Source organism: Vicia villosa, linkage group LG6 (assembly GCF_029867415.1).
Source record: "Vicia villosa cultivar HV-30 ecotype Madison, WI linkage group LG6, Vvil1.0, whole genome shotgun sequence".
In the NCBI taxonomy this organism is placed as follows: Eukaryota; Viridiplantae; Streptophyta; class Magnoliopsida; order Fabales; family Fabaceae; genus Vicia; species Vicia villosa.
The window spans coordinates 132360783-132385712 of NC_081185.1; the positions used below are offsets into that span (position 1 = coordinate 132360783).

General features: G+C 33.0%; 1 protein-coding gene across 1 annotated transcript; it reads right to left on the minus strand.

Annotated features, from left to right (window-relative positions):
* Positions 1-1654: 1654 nt before the first annotated feature.
* On the minus strand, positions 1655-9920 carry LOC131610036 (pleiotropic drug resistance protein 1-like). The gene is made up of 24 exons (XM_058881896.1): positions 9477-9920; positions 9250-9370; positions 9075-9163; positions 8902-8986; positions 8641-8800; positions 8410-8486; positions 8250-8303; positions 8074-8164; positions 7624-7925; positions 7236-7517; positions 6734-7050; positions 5723-5883; positions 5513-5616; positions 5172-5328; positions 4984-5088; positions 4727-4878; positions 4228-4560; positions 3847-4137; positions 3660-3743; positions 3409-3542; positions 3106-3333; positions 2828-2999; positions 2459-2713; positions 1655-2285 (listed from the first exon to the last, which is right to left on the minus strand). The coding sequence occupies exons 1-24, from the start codon at positions 9788-9790 to the stop codon at positions 2016-2018; spliced, it is 4338 nt and encodes a 1445-aa protein (XP_058737879.1). The 5' UTR covers positions 9791-9920; the 3' UTR covers positions 1655-2015.
* Between the last annotated feature and the right edge of the window lie 15010 nt (positions 9921-24930).

A 24930-nucleotide genomic window follows, 5' to 3' on the forward strand; every position in this document is an offset into this window, starting at 1 on the left:
AACGTCCTTGTGATACGACTCGAGTGTCACTTCCGCATAATTGCCGTGACAATGCTCATCATAGTTGCTACTCTTGCACACAAAAAACCAAGTAAAACTTAAAGATGGAGAACCTATTGTGCTCGTTACTAAACATGAAAAAATACTTTAAAACATAATAAAATAACCATAAACACTTGAAATATAAGTGATGGATCCAACTACTTAGGCACTAAATAACTCACGTTAAAGGAGTTATCAACAACCTGTAAGAACAAGATTTGGTTCTGCATCTAGTCTTTAGTTTTGATGATAGTAATTCATGATATCTTTGTAACTGACGGTTCTAATTGAAATAGCTTAAACAATATTCCAATTCCAACTAGAAAACAACAATGTGAGCTATTTCATATGAAAAAGTGAATTAAATATAATGAGCTAAGAAATTTGTGGGCACCTAGTCATATGCATCATGAAATATATATATATATATATATATATATATATATATATATATATATATATATATATATATATATATATATATATATATATATATATATATATATATATATATAAAAGTAATTTATGTAGTATTTGTGACGTTAAATAAATAAAACATTATTAAATATTTGTATAAATAATTATTATAAAAAAATAAAGAGTATTGTTAGCCTGACCCATAAGCAAATGAAATGAGAAGTTTTGTTAACATTACACATAAACAAATTAGAGCTTCTTTTACCTAAATTTGAGTCGATTTTAAAGTTTTAATCTCAAATTTATTTAGAGTTTTTACAAAATAACATTTAAACACATTCAATAATATTCGATTTATATTATTTTTTATTATTTAGATAAATGTGTAGTTTTTATTTACTTCGGTTTAGATTGGAAAAGATCCGTCCACACGCTAATCATATTTTCCTACCCAAGTGTAAGTGATACATAGTGTCTTACTACAGATAGGCCCTTTCTACTAATGCTTACTACTCCTCAACTGCTTTGAGTTATTTCTCTGTTGGTAAAAACCTCTCATCTACGCTTTTTTGATAAGAGATGTGCTAAGCTTACACCAAATTCAATTACACCGTATATACACCTTAGTTTTATTCTAACAATTTTGTTATGACACAAAAATCTATGCATGAAAATAGTTATTAAAAAAAATCAAAAACAAGTCAAACCGTAGAAACATACGGTGTAATGTAGCTTTTATATGTAAGCTTAGCATTTCTCTTTTGATAAACTAACTTTTGAAGTATTTGTTCTTTCGGCTGAATGATCAATAAATAGGGAAAGCAGTTCGTGAAGAACTCAGTAAGGCTTTTCTCTGCTATGTCACTGTTTGGATCCAAATTCGAGAAATCTTCATATGGTGAAATATACGGTAGCTTCTAAAATTCATTTAGCCAGTTTTCAATCTTGCTTTTCACCCTTAAAGCCTTTGATGGAAAAAAAGAAAATTCAATTAACATCAGTGGCTTTTTTCATGACATTCTTCTCCGTTATAGAATAAACTTTCTCTCTGCTTTCAAGAGCCAATCCCTTTAGTCCATCTTCTTTAATCCCGCACTAAAACTGGAACAGATGGATGTGAAGACTACTTTTTTGTATGGTGATCTAGCATCAAATAGGTTTTTATTGATGTCATCTAGCATCTACTACTATTTTGTAGTCTAATTCCATAATAACTTGTTGAACACTCATCGTCTAAAACCTCTATAGATAATAAAGATAACCACTGAAATTTTATTGATGTGCATTTGTTAAGCACACAGAGACTCATAAAGGACATGATTACAACATCATTCAAGAATAATCTACCGGTTTAATGACAGTCTCTAAGCATTTGTTCTCTAGCTGTTGTGGCATTTATCCCTGAATGTCCTCTTATAGAAGAACCATGCAGCCATTGAAGAATGGTTGATTTAAGTGTAGGAACTGCCCAAATAACTAGCTTTCTCAGGTGCCTTTATTGAAGGATGGTTGAATGAAGATAATGATTGGAATTTATATACAAAAAATAAATGTTCTTAGCGCTTTTGGAAATTAAACATCTTGATTGATATGGCAAAGATGAAAGCAAAAACTATTGGAAATGCTACATTAACAACAGCAACAACTGCTAGAAAATCATGCTTGAAACCAAAGTAATCGCTCAAAAACTCTTCCACTGTTGTTACTCCTCCATCACTGCCTTCAATCTTGCGTTTTACATTTCCATATTGTGATACCACCAATCCATACAAACTCCAAGCCACTGGATTTGCCCAACTATACCATCTCCACCATACTGGAATTTTCTGTTAGCCAAAGCCATAAAAAATTACAATAATTTAGTAATATACTTCTGTGCTTAAAAAACATGAATACAGTTAAGGTACGAGGTCAGACTCTTTAACACTAAACTGAAATGTTCTAAAAAAAACACACTAAACTGAAATGTGCTGAGAATTTGAGGAAATTTAAAACTTACTGGTGTTGGGACTATGAATCCTGAGAAGAGATTCCATACTGAAAAGAATGCAGTGCAAACTATACTTGAAATGTGGCTGTTTGGGGTCACGGCTACAGACATCATACCATAGAAGGTGAAGTAGAGGAAGGTAAAATACATGAAGAATAGGTACCACAAAATTTTAACCACAGACCACTCAAAACCAATCATAGCATAAACTATTAATCCATAAACCACAGCTTGTACAAAAACATATGGAAGCTCAATTACAACCTGTAATGCAAGAAACAAAGGTGAAGTAAAAGTAATGTTAAATGTATAAATTGATTTAGGAGGATATTACAGAAGTCAAACAAAAGAAAAGTTTTAAAAATAAGGGATGCTTGCCTGAGCAAAAGCATATGGAAAAGCTGAATACATTCCGGCAGCTCTTTCTCTATAAAACACCGTTCTTTCAACGGCAACCACTGGCTGCACTGAAGTAGCATTCTTAATGCCTATGAGGAGAACAGCAGCATACATCGACCCCATGGCATTAAAAAGATTTTGAACCTTTTCTCTGCAATATTTTGATATGGAATTTTAATGTTAGATCAAAAAAAAAAAAAAACAGTTATACAAACTCAAGAAATTGAAGCTGTAACATATTTCCAAATTGAGCTTACATTTTGGAGCCAAGGTTCCAAAACATGGTTCCAACCAAAACAGCTACCACGGTAGAGTAGAGAAATCTTATAGCAGTGTATATAGGATTGCGCCAATAAGACCAACGTTGTTTCCATAAGCAAGCCAGGCATTGTGTAAGAAAAGATTGGGAGTACTGTGAACGAAAATAAAGATCTGTCGAACCAGGAGCTGCAGTACTCAATTCTTGGATGAGTGTTTTGTTTCTCCTGAAACAGTTAAAGTAGATTATTATCCAGTGACTAGTTCAATAGTTTGATTTCGTTCCATATAAGTGAAAATACCTGTATAATTCTGAATTTCTGTACACATCTGCAAAATCAATCCCCAATTCCACTTCTTTATATGAAGATGTCACTTCCAACATCCATGTTGCCGGATTATAACCATCTTTAATCTTGTTAACGCCTTGGTTTTCCTTCAATACAAAAGTGTAAGCATGATGAACTTGTAAATGTTAACAAGATAACAATTTGAAGCATAAAAATGAACTCAGTATTCTCTACTTTTCATTGGATATATATTTTCTACCTACCTCAAAGTAGCTGATTAATTTAGAAGAATGATGTCCAAGTGGCCCCACATATATCTCTTTCCCTCCTTGCTTTAGTAGCAAAAGCTGCATTTCATAACGGCAAATATTAGAAACTTTGTAAATTGTAATGGAAGAGAAACAAACATAAAATTCTTAATTTCTTGAGGCAGAAGATTCAATAATTCACCTCATCAAAAGATTCAAATATATCAATGCTAGGCTGGTGGATGGTACAAACAACTGTTCTTCCGGTGTCTACTGTGTTCCTAACTGTTCTCATAACAATAGCTGCAGCCCTTGCATCTAACCCAGATGTTGGCTCATCCATGAATATTATAGAAGGATTAGCTACCAACTCAACCGCAATAGTCAATCTTTTGCGCTGCTCCGTTGAGAGACCACTTACACCAGGAAGTCCTACTAGTGCGTTTTGCAGCGGTTTCAGTTCCACTAGTTCCATAACTTCCTCAATAAACTTCTGTAACCATTACTCAGTTTCAAACTTAGCAACATTTATAAAACATCTTGAGTATCTATAGAAAAAATCTCCGGTGATGCAAATACTAACCTTCCTGGATTCAGCGTTGATCTCCGGGGACAATCGGAGCCACGCTGAATAGAGCAAAGATTCATGGACAGTAACATGAGGAGAGTGGATATCATTTTGCTCACAGTATCCAGATATTCTTGCAAAGGTTTCTTGCTTCTTAGGATATCCAGAAATTCTAATGTCCCCGCTTATATATCCACCAGTTTTTCTACCAGCGAGCACATCCATCAAAGTTGTTTTGCCAGCACCAGTCACGCCCATCAGAGCAGTGAGAACACCTGGTCTGAAAGCTCCACATACACCCTTCAAAAGAAACAATTTATCCTCAACAACACCTCGGTTTCGCATTTCCTGAAAGATCAGTTCAAGTTAAATACGACTTTTGCCACTGTCACAATAAAGATTTTTATGCGGTCAAACAATTAATTGGCTGTGATTTGCTGACAAGGTAAAACTTTTTATACTGATAGTGTATTTTAATTAAACACTTTACTTATTGAATGTGGTTCTACATTACCTGTGGCATGTCTACTGAATATGTTACTTCATCGAAGGAGATTGAATGTGGTTCAAAAGGAAGAACCATTCCTCTTTTCGTACTATGATTTGTCTGGGCAACTATTTCTTGTCTACTGGATGAAGTACTAGGAGAGGCGCTTCTATATATCACTGTGATGTCGCTCAAATGTAATCCATAAGGTGTTATGTGAATTGAAAACATTAACTATTACTCATCAAAACAATACATGGAATTTAGTTATGAGATGAAAGTACCTTTCATTGAGTGCTCTGAAAAAATATCCTTTATGTACTTCAATACATTAGTTCTATTTCTGCTTTGAGATTCCTCTGGTATTACAGTTTGATGCTTCCCAAATGCTGCATGATTAATTTGGTAGAATTAGTACATAAGCTTGTCTTCAAAAAATTTATCATACATTTAAGGTGAAGAAGTCACTCACGTGTCAAGAAAGTGAGAGCAAAGATATATCCAATGTTAAAAAGTAATGTATATCCAATCAAGGCACCAACACCTATCCAGTACCAGTATGACTCGGTAAAGAATCCGCGAGCTTTCAAAACTTCAATCCCCAGCGGCTCCGTTGAGTTAGGAAGCACCTTTCATAAGAAAACATTTCAAGGCATCATTAGATTATTTATATTTTTTTTTATGAGTACGAAACGAACTCGGTACTCTAGAGTTACAAATTACAACACTAACATCCATCAGGCACCAATCACTTGGACTATATGTTAAGGAAAACTTAGAAAATGAACAGATAAAATTGTAAAAGAACTTTACATGTTTCCAGTTATCCCCAAGGAACTCATTATTTACAATTGCATTTTGTGCATACATCATAGGTGATATCCAAAATCCCCATATCCACCCTTTCTTTATACCGTCTGTGAGCATAAAGCAAAGAAAAGAAAGGAGAACTTTTAGTAGTATAGAACATAAATGAGACAAACAAGGTTATTGTTTAGTTGTTTTATATTCATGATAAGATACCTTTTGATAGGACAAAACCACTCATACAAAAAAGGATGGCAAGAATAAATGATCCCAATGTTAGAGCCGTTGTCATATCCCTCCCAACTGCCGCAATAAATCTGAATAATCCAGAAGCCATCTGGTGTACTAGTACAAGAACAAGGTATTGCCTAAAAAAACTGCATTATGTAGCAGGTTGTTAAAACATTGCAAACAAAAAACAAAATATTAGATTCCAGAGCGGCCTCAATATCTTTCTATTATTCAAATTAAGGATTTATAGAGTACGGTTTGTGTTTAAATACTACAATCTAGTTTACAAGATTGGAGTCATATTTATCGGTAAACTATGAGTCATACCCAACATAGACAAACAAATGCATATCACAATTAGGGATGGCAACGGGTGCCCGCGGGTGCGGGTTTCATACTACCCAAACCCACACCCGAAATTATCACCCGAACCCGAACCCAAACCCAAAAGCTATTCGGGTGACAAAATAACACCCACGCCCACACCCATTGGGTTCGGGTTTTATCACCCAAACCCAAACCCGCAGCAAAATACAGAAAATATATTTTTCCTACAATTTTCCACAATAAATATATATATATATATATATATATATATATATATATATATATATATATATATATATAAATATATTATATAATATATATATATATATATATAAATATATTATATAATATATATATATATATAAATATATATTATATATATATATATATATATATATATGTATATATATATATATAAGCGGGTGTAATTTCGGGTTTCGGGTGCGGGTTTCACACTACCCAAACCCGCACCCGAAATATCGGGTGGCACCCGAACCCAAACCCAGTCAACTCGGCTTTTCACCCGTTGACTCAGGTTCGGGTGCGGGTGGGCCCCGCGGGTTTGGGTCTCTTTGCCATCCCTAATCACAATATTGAAAATGAGATAAGGGAAAAAAAACAAAACAAAGGATCAATTTCACAAGTACACTTAGGACATATCACTCTTACCTTTCAATATTTGGATCAAAACCAATGACATAGTAGGTGAGGAATACCCAAACAGCCACTTCTACAAAAGTCAGGGGAATTTTTAGGATCCATCCTGGAAGAGCATATGCCCATGGAGGGAAAAAGAGGTATCCCCTTTGCTTGAAGAAAACAGGAAGCCTTGAAACAACCATGGAAATTTCAGCCATTCCATTGAACATGACCACAACAACAGCAAAGAACAATGCACCTACATATATGCCTCCGTGAGCCACTGAATCTCTTTGCATCTCAGTCCGGAGAAAGATGGTCATCGCAATCATTGCCAATATAAATACCTAAAGGTAGAGGTATACATCAATAAGGGATTTAAATAATGTCTAAAGGTAATTTATAAACATCCACACTTCTCAATCTATTGAGGCGTCTTTTAACTAACGACAAAATTGTGAGGACTTGTACAAGACCCAGAGTGGATAATACCTTGGAAAAACACATTACATAATCAAATTACCAAACTTACTTGACAAAGCTTAAAGATGTAGACAAATGAATTGCGTTTCATAAGTAAATATTCTTTTGATAAGCAAGCTTTAAACAGTTCCAATTTTCCCACTCCGTATTTCTTGGTTGTCAAAGCAGCTGGGTGGTTCTTAGACTTGTCAAATTCAATATTAAGTTCATCACCAAGCCTAATTCCAACATGAAATGATTTAAATGCCACTGAAAATTCTTCCGATGTGACAAATCTATAAGGCTGATCTTTGTGTTCCCAGTACTGCTCTTGATCTTTCTTTGATGTCACCTATAACATAATATTTTTCATAGCAAAGATTAAATTTACTATTACAATGCATAGAATAGATTATAAAGCTATTTTATTAAGGCATGATATATGACGTGAAACTCACTTCTTGCAAAAAATCTGCCACTCCTTTCCTATTAGGACATTTAAAACCGAGTGACTCAAAAAATTCCAGTACGTGATCCAGGGGACCCTGGTATATAATGTGACTATCAGAGAGTAGAATAATGTCGTCGAAAAGATTATAAGTCTCTGGTGGTGGCTGCAAGAGTGAGATAACCGCAGTTCCTTTCATAATGTGGACATATTGCTTCATTGAGTTCACAATTTGAAAAGTTGTTGAGCTATCCAAACCAGTAGATATTTCATCCATGAATAGAGCTTTATTCGGTCCAACCAACATTTCCCCTACATTATTACATCATAATAATCAATTTCTGGTAAAAGAGAAAAAGCCAACATAACAACTACTATATACTAACATTTGTCTCTGCAATTTTTTTATTAAGGTGGTTAATCATGATGCACGTTAAAATTGGAATCAAATTTGCTTTACCTGTTGTAACGCGTTTCCTTTGTCCCCCAGAGATACCTCTTACCATTGCATTTCCTACAAAAGTATCAGCACAGATCTCTAGTCCCAAAATCTGCAAATACGTAGCAAAATAAGAAAATTTTAAAAACGTAATAAGGATGACTAGAGATGGTTTTGAAAGTATAAATTAGTTTTACCCTCAGGACATAATCTGTTATCAAATTTGCTTTCTGGCCTTCAGTTGCTACAGCCTGTTAGCATTACGAATCAAAAGGACAACCATTTTATTATCAGTCATTTCTATTTGAATGGAAAAGAAATAGACGATCCTCTGAGTATAAAAAACCTGTATATCACCTTCATGTAAACATCAATATCTGGATCAGGCTTGATATTTGCATGTTTTTCTTTTCTGGATAATTCTGCTAGCAAGTCTGCATAACGTCAACAATATTATACATAAGCACCTTTTCAATTTATTTCCATAAGCTCTTCCTGATAGTATATGAAAAATTGTCTATACATAAGCATTTACATGATAAGCGTGTTCAATAATGAATATAAAGAAATAGCAAAATTGAGACTAACCATAACGCGACCCAACTCCTTGGACTCTTGCCGAGAAGGCCAAGGTTTCTCTAACAGTCATTTCTCCAACGTGAAGATCATATTGATCCACATAAGCAGAAGTTCTTTGAGGCACAAACTCATTCATCTCATGACCATTATAAGTCACCTTTCCAGAAAACTGATCATGAAGTCACACAATATCACCAATTTAGCTAGAGCTAAAATATGAAAAAATAGATGATATAAGATGTGTCTCTGTGTTCTTTTATATGTTGTAACCTTCAAATTTGGATCAAGTTTTCCAGCCAAGGCCAACAAGAGTGTGGTTTTTCCAGAACTTGGAGGGCCTAAAAGCAATGTCAATCTGAAAATAACCAAATTGAAACATGTTATATTTGTTCAAGAGGTCCTAAGAGAAATCAATGAATAGAACAGTATTAGTATATTGATACCTTGAAGGCTTTATTATTCCACTAATATCCTTGAGAATACTTAGATGTTGTTTCCTACTAGGTAGTACATGAAGAGAGTTCAATAATTCCTTCATAAATCAAATTGTTTAGTAAGAATCTGCTTCAATAAAAATTCCCATAGCAAGTTACTATTTAGGAAAAGTTGATACTTTACCTCAACTATATTAACCATGAAGTTAGAGAAGGTAGGCAAAGATCTGCTTCCTACATGAGCCTCAGCTTCAATATTCAAGTGATTGAATCGAACCTCTATCGTAGGAAGATCAATTCCAACTCTGATATCATTCAATGAATAAAAGGATGATAAGGAAATAAGTCAGTTTATTTCAAAAGTAAATCATTCAAAATCAAAATGAACAAAAAAAAGTTTGAATTTGAAACCTGTCGATTCGATCCTTGAGTTTGAGCAAAAACTTTTCATTGTCATCTTCATCGAGATTAACAAGTCTTTCAAGCAAATCTTTTCTTTCTTGCAACCCAAGTTTCTTGACATCGATCTCAACGGCCTCCCCTTGAAGTGAAGTAAGCAAACCTTTCCTCATACGTGCAAACGTAGGAAGCTTCTGAATTGCAGCCCATTTAAGAGCCTCTTCATCATCTTCTTGGTGGAAAGAGTTTGAAAAAATCTCATCAGCATCATTGTTCCTCCAAATTGATGAACTATTACTCCTAAAACTACCTCCACCCTCCATCATCCCACCACCACAACAATAACAACAACAAAGTTTTACACAACAAATGTCAACTATATATAAATCAGAATAGTTATATTGTTTTGATTTTTCAAAGGACCCTTTACCACTTTGGGATTTGAATTAATGTGAAACAAAAATAAACAATGTTGAGGGATTTTGATTTTGATATTAGATAATACATCAACATGCCAACTATATAACATGCTACATATTATTTTTGAATAAATAATGACATCATTGGGTACATGTAGTAACAAGTGAACAAAAATACAGCAACAAAATCACTAGTTAAGTTGACTTTACAAGATGCTGTTTGTGTTGCTCCAATAGTTTGTATTTTGAAAAAAAACAGTATAAATGCACGTGTAATAATAATAACTAATATTAAATTGTTTGCCTCCATTTTATGTTTCAATCGGCAAAAGATAGTATCTTTCTTGAATATCAATATTACATTAGTGGCAGCTTCAAAATTGAACTATCTTTTCATTCTGATATGTTCAGAATATATGTATCTATGAAAGTCGAATCTTTGTTAAAAAAAACAAAAGGAAATTAAACAAACGGTGGATTAAATGAGTATTCTGAAAATACAGGAAACAATATCTATATAATGATTATTATTAAACAATACATGGAGAAAAATTAGGGTTTCTGTTGTAAAGAGCAGAGCAGCAATGGCAGCAAAGCAGAAAACAGCAAAAACAGCGAACTAATGAGAGTATCAGAAAATACTCTAGGTCGGTTCTGTATCACACAAGAGGGAAGTCTGAGCCGTTAAGCCCAATGACGGTGGTCTTTTTCCCGCCACGATCCCCGCCCTAAGCCTGAAGCTCCGGTAGAGAAGGCCCCCAAATTCAAATTCTTGCCTGCCGTTTACTTTCTGGAAAAATTCTTTGGTGGACAGATTATTTTACACTCCACTAATTACAAAATTTTAATTAATTAAACGGTATTAAACGGTAAATTAAGAGTTTTATGTTTCATTCATAATTTCAACCACTTCATAAATTTAATTAAAATAAATTTATATAAACTGTAAAGTGAAACGAGCTGCTGAATTAAATCAATATGCGATATGTGCAATATTTTATAGACAAATTTCAACTTAGATTCCAAATCAACAGCTTCGTTGAATAACCATTTTTCTATACAAATGTATTTATACATTTAAAGAAATCAAGAATATACGGTGGCTACAGGCTCTACTAAACTCTTTTCTCTGTCATAGCAACAAGTTGTTTCAATATTTTAAATAGGATGTCAAAATGGTTCATTTAAAATGATCCATTTAACAACAACTTGGTTCAAATAGATTTTCTCTCTTATCTTTATGAAAACCTATTGGACAATGAACGCTAACAATGACATCAGTTAAATAGTTTATTAATCAGTTAAATAGTTAATTAAGGAGACCTATTGGACAATAAACGCTAACAATGACATCAGTTAAAATGATCCATTTTTTTCTTATTTTATTATTATTCTATGACTTGATATTTGAGCCATTTTCAAAGTAATACATAAAGTTTTTTTTCTTATTTTATTATTATTCTATGACTTGATATTTGAGCCATTTTCAAAGTAATACATAAAGTTACAGTGTAGTCAAATAAGGTGTCATTATATAGTGTAAGTATAGCATCTCTCATCTCAAAAATATACATAGTGGCAAAATTTTCTTATCTCATTTTAACTGATGTCATTGTTAGCGTTCATTGTCCAATAGGCCTCCTTAATAAATAAATAAAAGATAGAAGTTGTCGGAGTCACTCTTTGAACATCTTCAGTTGTGTTATTTATTTTTGGGTGTTTTTAACTTATTACAGTAATCGATTTAATTTTAAAATATTTAATTCAATTTTAATTACAATCATTTAATTTTAAAAAGTTGGATTGCACAATTTTACCTTATATGTTACTAATATTTTATTTATAATAATTTAAATAATTAAAATAAATGATATATATATATATATATATATATATATATATATATATATATATATATATATATATATATATATATATATATATATATATATATTAAAGGCTTAAATGCAACTTTAGTCCCCCTATTTAGCTATTTTTTTGATTTTGATCCCCCCACTTTCAAAACCACCATTTTAGTCCCTATTTTAAATTTGTTGCTTGAAATTAGTCCCCCAGTCAATTCGGTGCACAATTTTAGTGACGTGGCGTGATTCTTGCTTATGTGTTAATACCAGATATTTAAATATTAATTAAAACAATTTTTTTATTCATATTTATTTTAATGTTTTTATAAATTATATAGTAATAATTTTAATATTGGACAATTAATATTTTATTTAATAAAATTATTTTTGAAAATTTTAATTTATAAACATCAAAACTTAAAACATTATCTTTCACTAAAAATATGTGTTTCTCATAAATTGACACAAGCTTCTATATTCTAAGAAGTCCTTGTAATTTTTCTTTTAAGCATGCTTATAATCATCATTATATCACCTTCCAACATATGCACCTGTGTAATCAACAAATTTGTTTATGTTGAGACATCAGAAGAACCAACCATGTGAACATTTTTTTTTTGCCTTGCAGGAAATAGAGACATTTCCAAAGGAATTGCAAAGGGGGTTATCATAAGTTAACAACAGTAATTTTAAATCAAAACCATGGTCCTCACCATCATAAAAAATCAGCAACCATATCCAAGAAGAACCAGATCAAAACCAACAGTGAAACAAAAAATGAAGGAAGTTCTAAAAAGATGTCGGCTCTGACCGGAGTCCTCAACCCCCTGGAACACGAATCACCGCACGGATACCTCCCAGCCACCACGCGTTCGGCTCTGACCGGAGTCCTCAACCCCCTGGAACCGCCAACGGATCCAACCACCATCAAATCCGCCTCCGATGAACAGATCCGACGTCCATCGCAGATCCCCACCTTCAACCATCGATACCAGTATTCATATATTTTTCTGTTTTTTCTACCTATTGTTCACTAATTTGGTCTTATTTGAAGCATAAAGAGACCTTTATTTGAAAAATTTGTTTCAGACATTTTTGGCGTAATACGAATTGGTGAAGAAGGCGCTGGGTTTGACGGATTGGTGAAGAAGGCTAGTGACATTGCAACTGGGTTGTAGAAGAGATTTTGGCTCTGTTTGGCATGCCACTTTTTGAGCTTATGTCTTATAGCTTATAGCTTATAAGCTCATATAACAATAAAAGACCTGTTTGGTAACAGTCTTTTCATTACGAGCTTATAGCTTATTTTACTAGCTTATAGCTTATTTTTCAGACGCTATTTCAAATAGCGTTTTAGCTTATAGCTTATCATTTTTTCTTCCATTTTTACCCTTATTATTTTAACTAAAATCCACTTTTACCCTCTATAAATTATTTTAATTTAAAATAAAATAATTATATATTAAATGTCCTTTATGTCATTTTAATTAATCAGCTAGTTGAACCGCTAATTTTACCAAACACTTCAATCAGCTTATCAGCTATAAGTCATCAGTCATCAACTATAAGCTATAAGCTATAAGCTATCATTCATCAGCCATAAGCTATCAGCTATCAGCTAGCTTATCAGTTAACCGCTATTTTTACCAAACAGAGCCTTTGTAGAAGAAAGCTGCCGTAAGAAAACCTAATGAGAAGGAGGCACTGAAGGCTTTATTTTAGATGGATGTTTAGGGTTTTCTGGAAAAATATTTCACACAAAAAAATGTGAATTAAAATTATTACTATATAATTTATGAAAACATTAAAATAAATATGAAATAAAAAAATTGATTTTAATTAATATTCAAATGACCTGGCATTGACACATAAGTAAGAATGACGCCACGTCACTAAAATTGTGTAACAAATTGACTGGGGGACTAATTTCAAACAACAAACTTAAAATAGGGACTAAAATGGTGATTTTGAAAGTGGAGGGATCAAAATAAAAAAATAACTAAATAGGGGGACCAAAATTGCATTTAAGCCTATATTAAATTAAAAATAATAAAAATAAATATCATCACATAATTAGTTAAATTTAGATTTTATCATCATCATGTTTAAAATATTTTCAAATATACTCAACAAAGTTTCTTTGAAGTTGTAAAATTTATTTTTCACGAAGACTTACTCTTTGTAGTCTTGTTGCAAGATTCAGATGAAGAGTGTTAAATATTTCGGTTATTAAAATATTATTATCCATATTGTCATAAACGTAATCACATTCACCTTGATAAGTGTGCGTTGGTCTTCAACAATTATGTTGTATAATATGATGCAAGCACATATGGTATGTTTGAGAGTTTCCATGCGTTAGGCACACGTTGTACCACATATAATTACATATTGAGATTGAAGTGAAGTTGTATGTCTCTGACACCTTAAGGGTTATAGTTTTGTAGCTTGTGTTTTAAGCTTTTGGTTTTAATTTTATATCATCGAGTCTCCTCATCTATTGTGTATTTCTGGATCAAGTTTTAAATTTGTATTTTAGCATGTATAATTCAAAGTGGTTGGTTATAACTTAAGCAATATGATTGAAATCAATCTATTAAGTTTTTGAGTCAAAAACTATACTTGATAATAATTCAAGTCATAACCATTGTAGAATCTCAAAAATCCTTTGAAATGTAGAGAAAAATGGATTCTGATTGTGTGACTCAAATCACACAGTTTGTCTTATTGAACCATGTTTTGCATGTTTAGAAGCTCTAGACAACATGCTCATGGAAATGAACATGCTTTTGATGATGACAGCTAGCTTTTGATAATAACAACAAAAGTGAAAGCATAATAAACAATTAAAAATGCAAGCAAGTCAAATTAGGGTTTGATGATCACTACAAAGGTTCTTTAATAATGACACTCAAACTGAATAACCCTCGAGCTTAATTTTCAAAAAGAATTCAAAAAAGTGTTTTTATGATTGGATAATCTGACAAGTCTTGAAGCTTGAAAGTGAGAAAGAAGAGAAGTGTGAAAGCTTGTCAAGTCACGTCTGAGTGATTCGAGTGTTGTAAGAACACAAGGGCTTTTTTCGTAAAGTTATACGGTTAAATTACACCCACACTAAAATATGTTTTCAAGCCTATTTTCTTAAATAATTATTTCTAAAAATGTTTTGAAGTTGTGTCAGTTGAATCAAAAACTGTTTGAATGTTTTTGAAGAAAAAAATCCATTGTCCATTCAATTGGCACTTATACCCAATTGACAGTGTCTTAATGAAAGGCAACAACTATATATTCTTTCCTTCCTTTTTAAACATCTTAAACAGATAATTTGAGGTCTTCTAATTAATTGGAGTAAGATGTTGAATGATTGTCACATTAATTTTGGCCCAAAAAACTTTCCTTTTTTGTGCCACTCTTTAGCCTATAAACAAAGGCATCTTCCTTCATATTTTCACATTCACAATCATGAATATTCTATCTCACATCTTAGTCTCTCTCTAAAAATATTTTCAACTTTTCTCGCTTATATTTAGTCATAAAGCTTCCAAGAAAGTTCTATTGTTTAATGAGAAATTCTTTGTAATTCTGGAAGAGTATTGTTGTAAATTCACCAAGGAACATTTTACCTTAATCGAATAATTTATTTATTAAAATATTGTTTGTTTGGATTCGAAGCTAAATCCCTTAAAAGCTTTGGTTTAGGTATTTAGTTACTAAATCACTGTTTCGGTTCGTAATCTCAATTCGTTCAAAAGCTTTCTTCGATTTGACATCTGCCCGACATAATATCTCAAGAATTTTTCGTGGCTATCCTAGTAAAAAATTTGTTTAGTTCGTAAGCTTAATGCGATTAAAAGCTTGTCTAGGTTCGAAATAAGCCCGATATAAAATCTTAGTGGTTGGTGGATAGTCTGTTCAAAACCTCGGTTTGATTTATGAGTTCAGTCAGGTTTAAAAGCTCACCTTGGTTCAAGATGAACCCGTGTAAAATCTCGGGTTTAATTTAGGGACTAGCCGCTTCAAGTTGTTGTTTGGAAAGAAGATTAACCGCTTCAATCCTTTATTTGGTAGGAAGACTAACCCTTTCTCTCTGTTGATCGCTATTTGGTTGTAAGTTAGCCAAAAACTTCATTTTTCTTGTATAAGGGGGTTCGAGAGTTCAGCCTGCTAATAGTTCTTAAGATTTACTACATGCTCTAAAAAATAAATCTTAGAGAGAGGATTAGGCCTTTTCTTTTTTACCAAATATCTATAATTACTAGTTTTATTTCTTTATCGCTTAACTTTTTTACTTTCCCCTACAAATTTCTCAAAGTTTTAAAAGTGTTTTTAAACTTTGAAAATGATTATAAAAAATTTTCAAACTACCGTTTTTTTGAAACACACAAGTTACTCCCTCCCCCTTCTTGTGTATGGAGTCACATGTCCAACAAGTGGTATCAAAATGTAACTTTTGTGTAATGATTTACCGTTTTAAGAGGAAGATGAATTCCAAATACATTTTTAAACAAGAGCTCTTTCCTAAACACACCTCCACCGTTTAATGGTGCTAGATTTAAAATATGAAAAACTAAATTTAGAATTTTTATTCAAAGTATTAATAGTGAATTGTAGGAAACTATAATCAACGGTTCGGTTATACTACGCCAAATAGGGGAAGAAATAGTAGATAAACCGGATATTCTTTGGACCATAGAAGAAAAGAGAAATTTTAAAAAAATTTAAAGTCAAAAACTTTATAGAAATGACTCTAGATAATATTAAACTTCTTTATATCTATAACTATAAAATCATTTGAGAAATATGAGATACTCTTGAAATAACATACAAGGTTACAGCAACATTAATTTTTTTAGAGAGAACTTTGTCATTGATTATAGTCCTATCAACTTAAGGTTAATCTTTACAATTACGCGCAGAGGATTCTCGATTTATAAAAACAATAAAAAATTGTTTTTCTTAATCTCATAGACATGGATCATTCAAATCCTTCTTAAAATAACATTTTAATGAAATATATATAACAATCACCCTGAAATAGAGTTTCAACCCAATCATTTTGTCATACTCATTAGTCAAACTAACATAAATATGAAATGAGAAAATAAATATTCTTAACTTATACTATCTGATTTCTAATATTTAATTTTTTCAATTATGACATGAAAATTTTTTTCTCAAACTTTGTCTTACTAAACAAAGAGTCTGTTTGGTAACACACAAAAAGTAGCTTTTAGTTTTTCAACTCGTATCAATAAAAAAGTTTTGTTTCGTAATTGTCATTTAACTTGTAGCTCGTAGCTTTTTTACTAGCTTTTAGCTTTTTTCTCAAAAGTTAATTGAAGTAGCTTTTTAGCTTTTAGCTTGTTATCTTTTCTTCCATTTGTACTCTCGGTATTTTATTAAAAATCCATTTTTACCCTTTATATTTTATTGTGATTTAAATTAAATTAATTGTGTTTTAATTGAGGGAATAAGAAATATTAGTAATAGTATTGCAGCTTTACCGTGGAATGTTAGACAATAAACTTAATTTTATTATTATTATTATTATTATTATTATTATTATTATTATTAAAAACTAATATAATTGAATTGAAAATTACAATATTATTATTTTAATTATTTTGTTAAATTAAGTTACAAAATTTATATATTTACTATTTTTTTTTTGTTATAATTAGTTTTATAATATTTAAAATATTTTGCATGTGATTATTAATGCGTTTATTTTTATTGAATAAAAATTAATAAAAAATATTTTTATTGATACTCGCATTTATTTTTTGAATGTCCTTTTATGTCATTATGTATTTATCAGTTAATGTAACCGTTAATTTACCAAACACTCAAAATAGTTTATCAGCTACCCGTTATTAGCTACCAGTCATAAGCTACCAGCTATCGGTCATCAGCTACCAGCTACCAGCTAACTTATAAGTCATCCGTTAGTTTTACCAAACAGAGCCAAAGTATTGATAGTTGTATACTTACAATTCCAAATCAACAATAATCATCTTTATACAAATGTATATACATTTATGAAATTGAGAATATACGGTGCCTATAGGCTCTACTATACTCTTTTCTCTCTTGTCTCAATGAATTGTCCTTATCTCAAAATCTATAGGTGGCGAAGTTCATGATTCATACATTTTCACCGATGTCATTGGCTGCTATCATTATCTAATCGGCCTTGTTACGCTAAAGCACCGATTATAGCTTGTGGCAGCTAGCCTATGTCCCTCAAGAAGGGATTTTTGCTTCATTTTTTTTCTTGTTTGCTTGGTCTTGAAAAATGGAAAAACTCCTCTCCATTTGAGAATTATGTAATGCACTAAATTAATATCTCATATACACAAGAGAAATATGTAACAAAAAATTAAATAGTTTGCATTGTCAAAAAGAAAATGTGTTGGCATGAAACCAACAGGAAGGAGTGTCAATGTTTTGTACGTTTTGTCCACACTTTAAATGGAGAGTGCGGATTTAAAATATTGGCTCATTCTGCAAAAAAAAATATGAATTAAAGCAGAAATAAAAGGATTATAGATACAAAAACTAACAAGTTATAAATGCCCATAAAATCCAAGAGTTCAAATGATAATAATACCTCACAAAACAAGAAAATGATAGTCACGTGTGTGTATATATATATATATATATATATATATATATATATATATATATATATATATATATATATATATATATATATATATATATATATATATGATGCATGAATAAATGACAAAAAATACTAACAAATATTAATTACAATTAACATTAGAAAATCTAGAACTAATCATATTAAACTCTAAATGAAAGTTAAAATTAAAAAACATATTTTTTAATATCTTTAATATGAAAAATAAAACTAATCAAACAAATTTTTTTTAGTATTTTTTATAATATAAAAGATAAAATTAAAATTCTAAGATAATAAAATATTTTTGGTATTTTTACACTACGAATAGAAAAACAAGTAAATATAAACAATTAAAAAAACTAATACTAAGAAAAAATAATTTAGAAGCATAAAAAAATGGGCTAAAGGATAACAAACAAGGGGTGCATATTATAAAAGATCTGTTGTGCTCATTGAGTTGACTGCAGGCCCAACAATTTTTTGAAATAAACCCCAGGAGGGGTGTAAATAGAAGACAATTGCTTTATAGACTCCCATGGAGTGAAACCCCTGCTACAAACCCCCAAATACCCCTAGATTTTAAATATGCATCTACAAAATCATTCATTTTCACATTTTCAATTATTTCGGAGATACATCTTCGAAAACACCCATCCATTTTTGGGTGTTTTCGGATATGCATCTCCGAAATAACATATAGACCAGTTTCGGTGATGCATCTCCGAAATATGCTTCGAGTTTATCTTTTTCTTTTCTAAACAACGATTAATCCCATATTTTACACTAATTGACAAAATATAACATAATCAACAAAATATAACACGTAAATTAGAATAAAATATCAATATTATAAATACGAAAATAGTTGTACGGGTAAGGGCTCAGTGTCAAAATATTACAACACGAATACAAAAAAGTCATGAATAAAACATTATTAGGCAACTGCTACTGAGTATGCCTAATGTGAACACCCTGCGACCTCCTCTGCCTCCTCTACGTCGCTGCACCGGCTGCGTCATTGACCATCCTCTCCATAATGGCAACTGCCTCTGGACCGCCCTGCTCAATGATACCTCTGCCCAATGTATCCTGCCCAACATCTATATCCATTGGCATATCGAAAGGAGATCAGTGACATGGTCATCCTCGGCCTGCTGGTTCTCCAAGATCTCTTCATGTGTTCGCCTAGGTGGATCTCCAGGAGCATCAGGTGTCATCAAAGGATGTGACACCCGATAAAATCATGTCACGTACCCATCTACACAGTGTTAGCTCTGGGTGGCCACTATACGCCGATACTCCTCAGGCATCAAATGATGCGCCCAATCCTCAAATATAGCAGTGAGGTCCCGACGGGTAATGGTGTTAGGAGCAACCCCAAACTGAGACCTTGGTATCATCTGCACACGTCCAAATTGTCTCATGCACCGCTCCGGAAGATACCTGACCATGGTGTTAGTCCCACATGCCAACCATCCAGAATATAATGCGATGCGGTCGAATGGGACAACATTACCATAATCAGTGAAGGGCATCCAACGGAAGTCGGACGTACCGTGCGGCCCTGGGCATGGCGTCAGTGTACACAGGATCAATGTCGAAGCCGTGGATGCGGTGGTAGTATGAGATGATCCAGCCCTGAAACACAAATACGATATTATGTTAAAAATAAATATGAACCATAATTAAATGTGAAATAATTAAAAAGAAATGTGCCATAAGGAGTGTGCAAGATTCAATCAACTGTCTGATCCTCTAGTTGGAGGCTTCATTCAGCTTCTGGTATAGGTATAGCAGAATGACGGCCCCCTAGTTCCACTCGTGAACTGTAGTCAGATCAATAAAGTACCGGAGACAAGTCATGTCGACGTAGGTTTCACTTTTGTCCACAAAGAGTGCAGTGCCTACCAAGAACATGAACCAACACCGCAGAGCGCAACTACGGTGATACTCAACAAAAATCCCGTCACCCTCCTCCTCGGACTCCGCTGCCGCCACAAAGTGATTCTCATAAAGCTCTTTCAAGATAGATAATCAGATATGCACCCCACTCGTCGCTCTGCAATCATAATCCGCCATGTTTGGATCCATACCTAGATAGTCCACCATCCACTCTATGGCTTCAACCCTCTGTATCGAGGAATGGTCCAGTAACCTCCCTCTGATCGGCAAGTGGAGCAGACAAGACACATCGTGTAGGGTGATCGTCAACTCCCCAACAGTAAAGTGGAAAGAAGACGTCTCCTTGTGTCACCGTTCGACAAAAGCCCCCTGCATGTCGTGGCTTACGGTACTATATCCGGTCATGTATAACCCTCCAAGCCCGCTCCCAGCTACAACGTCATTAAATCATTGAGCCCGTGGTTTAAACAGATCAAATATTTTTTGCGCATGATTCACGGATTTTATGGTCGCCCGTTCTTGTCACAACAAAAACAAAAACAAAAAACATTGTTAGTTAAACTGTTAGAAGAAAGTGCAATAAAAACATAAATAAAAAACGGTTAAATTATAAAGTGCAATAAAAAACAACCTCGCCCTCCCAAACTCGTCGAGCGATATGGTCATGATAGTAAATCAACACAGATGTGTCTGCAGGCCCTCCCGGGTAGCCATCCTCTTCCGCATCATCCTCGTCGTGCTCAGGGTGAACATCGGGTATCTCCTACTCTCGCGTCGAGCCGATGCCGTCTGGTTCTCTCTACCTTGTCCACGTCGTGCCTGATTTCGTGACATTTTCTTGAAAAAATTGCACAAGGTAAGACGTTGAAACAATTCAGAAAATAAAAAAACAGTTTAGACTAAATTCGGAAGTGCATTTCTGAAACTAGTCAGAGGTGACTTCGGAAATGCACTTCCGAAAATGTCTGTGATTCTTCATTTTTGCAGTCCCCATTTCTTGCCCTAAACCATTAAAAATCATATTTTTACCAACTAAACACTACTACATGTTGCTAATAACTTCAACTAACTACGTTTTATTAATTTCTAACAGCCCTAACAAGAATATCAATGATAGAGTTTAAAGTTTATAAACTTACAATTTGTTTGAAGCTTTTAGTGTGCCTTTGAGTGAGCCTTTGAGTCCTGTGATGTTGTATAGTAACTTTAGATTGTGTAGAAATTTTGGACAAATGGGTGTGATGGTAAAATTTTGATGTTTTAGGTAGAATGAAATGAGGGGGGTGGCTGTTTTGAAATAACATAAAAATATAGCATAATTCGAAGATGCATCTCCAAAGACGTAAAAAAGGATTATTTTGGAGATGCATCTCCGAAAACACATTTTTTTTCAAAAAAAAATGATTTTGTAAATGCATCCCGAAATAATCCTTTTTTATGTCTTCAGAAATGCATCTCCAAAATATAGGGGAATTTATGGAATTTCACTAGGGTTTGGGAAGAAGGCACGAAGGTTTATAAAGAAATTGTCAAATAGAATGGATGCTGAGGCCCAAAACAACACTTTAAAACGATTCGGGTTGACTGCCTAACCAAGCCCAATGACTAACTTAAACAAAAAACCCTAAATTTAAAACATGGATCGGTCCGCCCTTCCTCTTCATTCACGGTCCTCTTCTCCCAACTTCTATTTCCTCTTCGCTAAACTCACCTCTCAAACGGCGCAAATCAAACAATAAATCCAACAAAACACAATATTCATGAAATCTAGATAAAAATTGGGAACCTAAGTTTCATATCTCAACCAACAATTATTTGCAAATAATCAAGTGAGAAGCCAGATCGAAAACAAAAATAGAGGCATAGCGTTACCATTGATGTTGCGCGTTGATGTTCAAAGTCGATTCGCTATTGATTCCAACTTCTTTTGTGATGCTCTATCTTTTTTCTTCGATTATCTCACGTGTGCTTTGTTGTTGCGGTCTGCTTCTGTTGATTTTGCATGTACGGCGTTGCAACTGAAGGAATTGTTGTGAAGCTTGCGAAGTTAATTGATGTTGAGGTTGTTGCTGAATCGAGTTGCTGTGTCTGATTTGTTGAAAGGGGAGTTGCAACGAGTCTGGATTGTGTCGGTGATAAAGAGCGTCAGAATCAATTCTGTGTGGTACAGTTTGCAGAGGTTTTACGAAAGGTTTAACTCCTGATTTTTTGAAGTGAATCGATGAGTGCTTACATGTTTATGTGGTTTACTTGTGTGAGTTTGTGTTGTATTTGCAGGTAGTTTTGAAGGTATTAATCGGAAATGGTTTTGGTGGTGTGTTGTGTAGTTTCCGTATGTGAGGAGTTGAAGGATATGTTTGTGTTGATGATATTTGGATGAAGCTTATGATATGATTTTGGCAGAGCTACATTATCAATTTCTCCCCCCTTTGCACTGAGCCGAGGTTGCATTTATAGCCGATGGAATTTGATAGTAGAATGGATATTTGAGTGAGGAAATTTGGATTAGATGGAATTTGATAGTAGGTTTCAAAACTTACCTGATAGACTGGAAAACTTACCACTGTTTGTAACTGGTATTGCAACCCTGAAAATCAACAAACCCAACAAAAACAAGAAAATACTATAAAGAACCTTATACCTATAACTCTAAAATTAGTTAATAACAACAAGAATCCCCGGCAATGGCGCAAATTAGTTAATAACAACAAGAATACCTGGCAACGACGCAAATTTGATCCGATGTCGCGCACGGATAAAAAACGAGTATTTCTAAAAACTGTAGTTAACGGTAACGACAACTCAAGTATTGTATCGCAAGGATTCTTGTTTTGTTATTAACTAATAGAAATTGAATTGGGGGTTTATGGTTTTAGAATCAATTTATAAAACAGATTAAGTGATTAAAATAAGTGATTAAATAAATAAGTTAATCTACTGTTTTCGGGTTCCTCCTAATCACTGATTTTTACCTTACCAATTCCCTAAGCGGCTTCGATCTCTATTCGATTTCAATATCAACTGACAAGCGCAAACCGATATAAAATAGATTGAATTCCTATTTTCCGAATTAAGCAAACGGATTAAGCCCTCGTGAATTAAGCAAACACGAATTACAAACGCGATTCAACGACTAAGCGACGCAAATAGCGATTAAAGATTAGGAATACAATCATACGAAATTAATCAATACATTCCATGAAACAACAAATTAAGCAAATGTAATTTCATAAAATAGAATTGAAAGAGAAACGAAATTGAATTGGTAAATTAAAAACCTCAAAGCGTTGGAACGCGATTACAGTAGATCAACTCAGAGAATTAGTTCTTCATTCTAATCATAAAAGCAAAAGTAAGATTTGTGAAAAAAAAGGTCTAAAAACTACTGTAGCATGGCTGAAACTCTTATAAACAAAATAAGGGTTTCCACACCTAACTCAAACTGGGTCGGAAACATAACCCAGGCCCATAACAAATGACCCAAAACAAAAATTACTAATGCTGCGACTTAAACGACATTCTGGGAAAAATGAACTCCGAATCTGACTTTCACTCCAATGCAAAAGTTGTAGCTCTTTCTCTTAGCTTTCCGACGATTATTAGAACGCATCGATCTGATTCCCGGAGCTCCAGTTATGATCGTTCTAGTGCAGACTGCTAAAGCTGAAAAATAAGTACGAAAATCAAATAACAATAAAAATAAACTCAAATATAAAAACATAATAAAATAGAAAAATAAACAAACAAAACTATAGAAATGACTAAGTACAAACATAAAGAAACGTGCATCAAAATGCACTGATCAATATGATTTTGGCAGAGCTATGCTATCAATTTCTCCCCCTACGCTCTCATCATGTTATTCCTTATTCCTGCACATCCAAAGTACATGGCAAAAGGTTGCCCAAAATCCCGTCCGCGACAAATCTCTATTAATACCAAAATTCAAACGTAAATTAGTATTTACTCACTCTTTAATAATACTAGTGGAAAAAATCCTTCATATATAATATTACCACGTTAGTCTAAATAAGAAAAGGCAAAGGAAAATCACGTAACAATAACAATGCTTCAATCTCAGCATGAGCACAAAAATCGATAAAACTAAATACTAACAAAGACAAGTGATCTAAATTTTAATTACTAAATTAATGACTAATCAAATTATGGTGACGCCTAAGATAAGGTAGCATTTAAGTCCCTCACCAGTGTACCATCCAAAATATACCATTAGATCTATTTAAAATAATTTAAGGGTTTAGATTAGTTTTTTTTTATAAAAAAAGTAGCACTTATGCATTCTCTATCCAATCCCTGCTATTTTATTTTGTCAATTAGTTTTCACAAAATTGTTTCTCGTCTTCTTGTTATATGGTTCACTTCCATATCCAACATGTCAATGATAGTAATGATTATGACTTCATTATCATTGCTTTCCTCCACCTTATTATTTTTTCGGTTAGAAAAAAAAGTGACTTTTGAAAACCTTACAATGGAGGAGCAGTGAAGGTTAAAAAACATAAATTGAATTTTTTTTCTCAAGCTCTATAAAGAATCTATGGTAACTCTTACAATTGACAGCACTTCAAAAATTAAATGATTCATTCACTTTTGACTGAATTAAAAAACCATAA

What these genes read in the sequence shown, in the direction of transcription:
- LOC131610036 (XM_058881896.1), bottom strand. Translation starts at nt 9,790, where the DNA reads ATGATGGAGGGTGGAGGTAGTTTTAGGAGTAATAGTTCATCAATTTGG. An exon ending in AGAAATTCAGAATTATACAG is followed by an intron (nt 3,334 to 3,408) that starts GTATTTTCACTT and finishes TAACTGTTTCAG; the next exon opens with GAGAAACAAAACACTCATCC. An exon ending in TTCCATATGCTTTTGCTCAG is followed by an intron (nt 2,714 to 2,827) that starts GCAAGCATCCCT and finishes CTTGCATTACAG; the next exon opens with GTTGTAATTGAGCTTCCATA.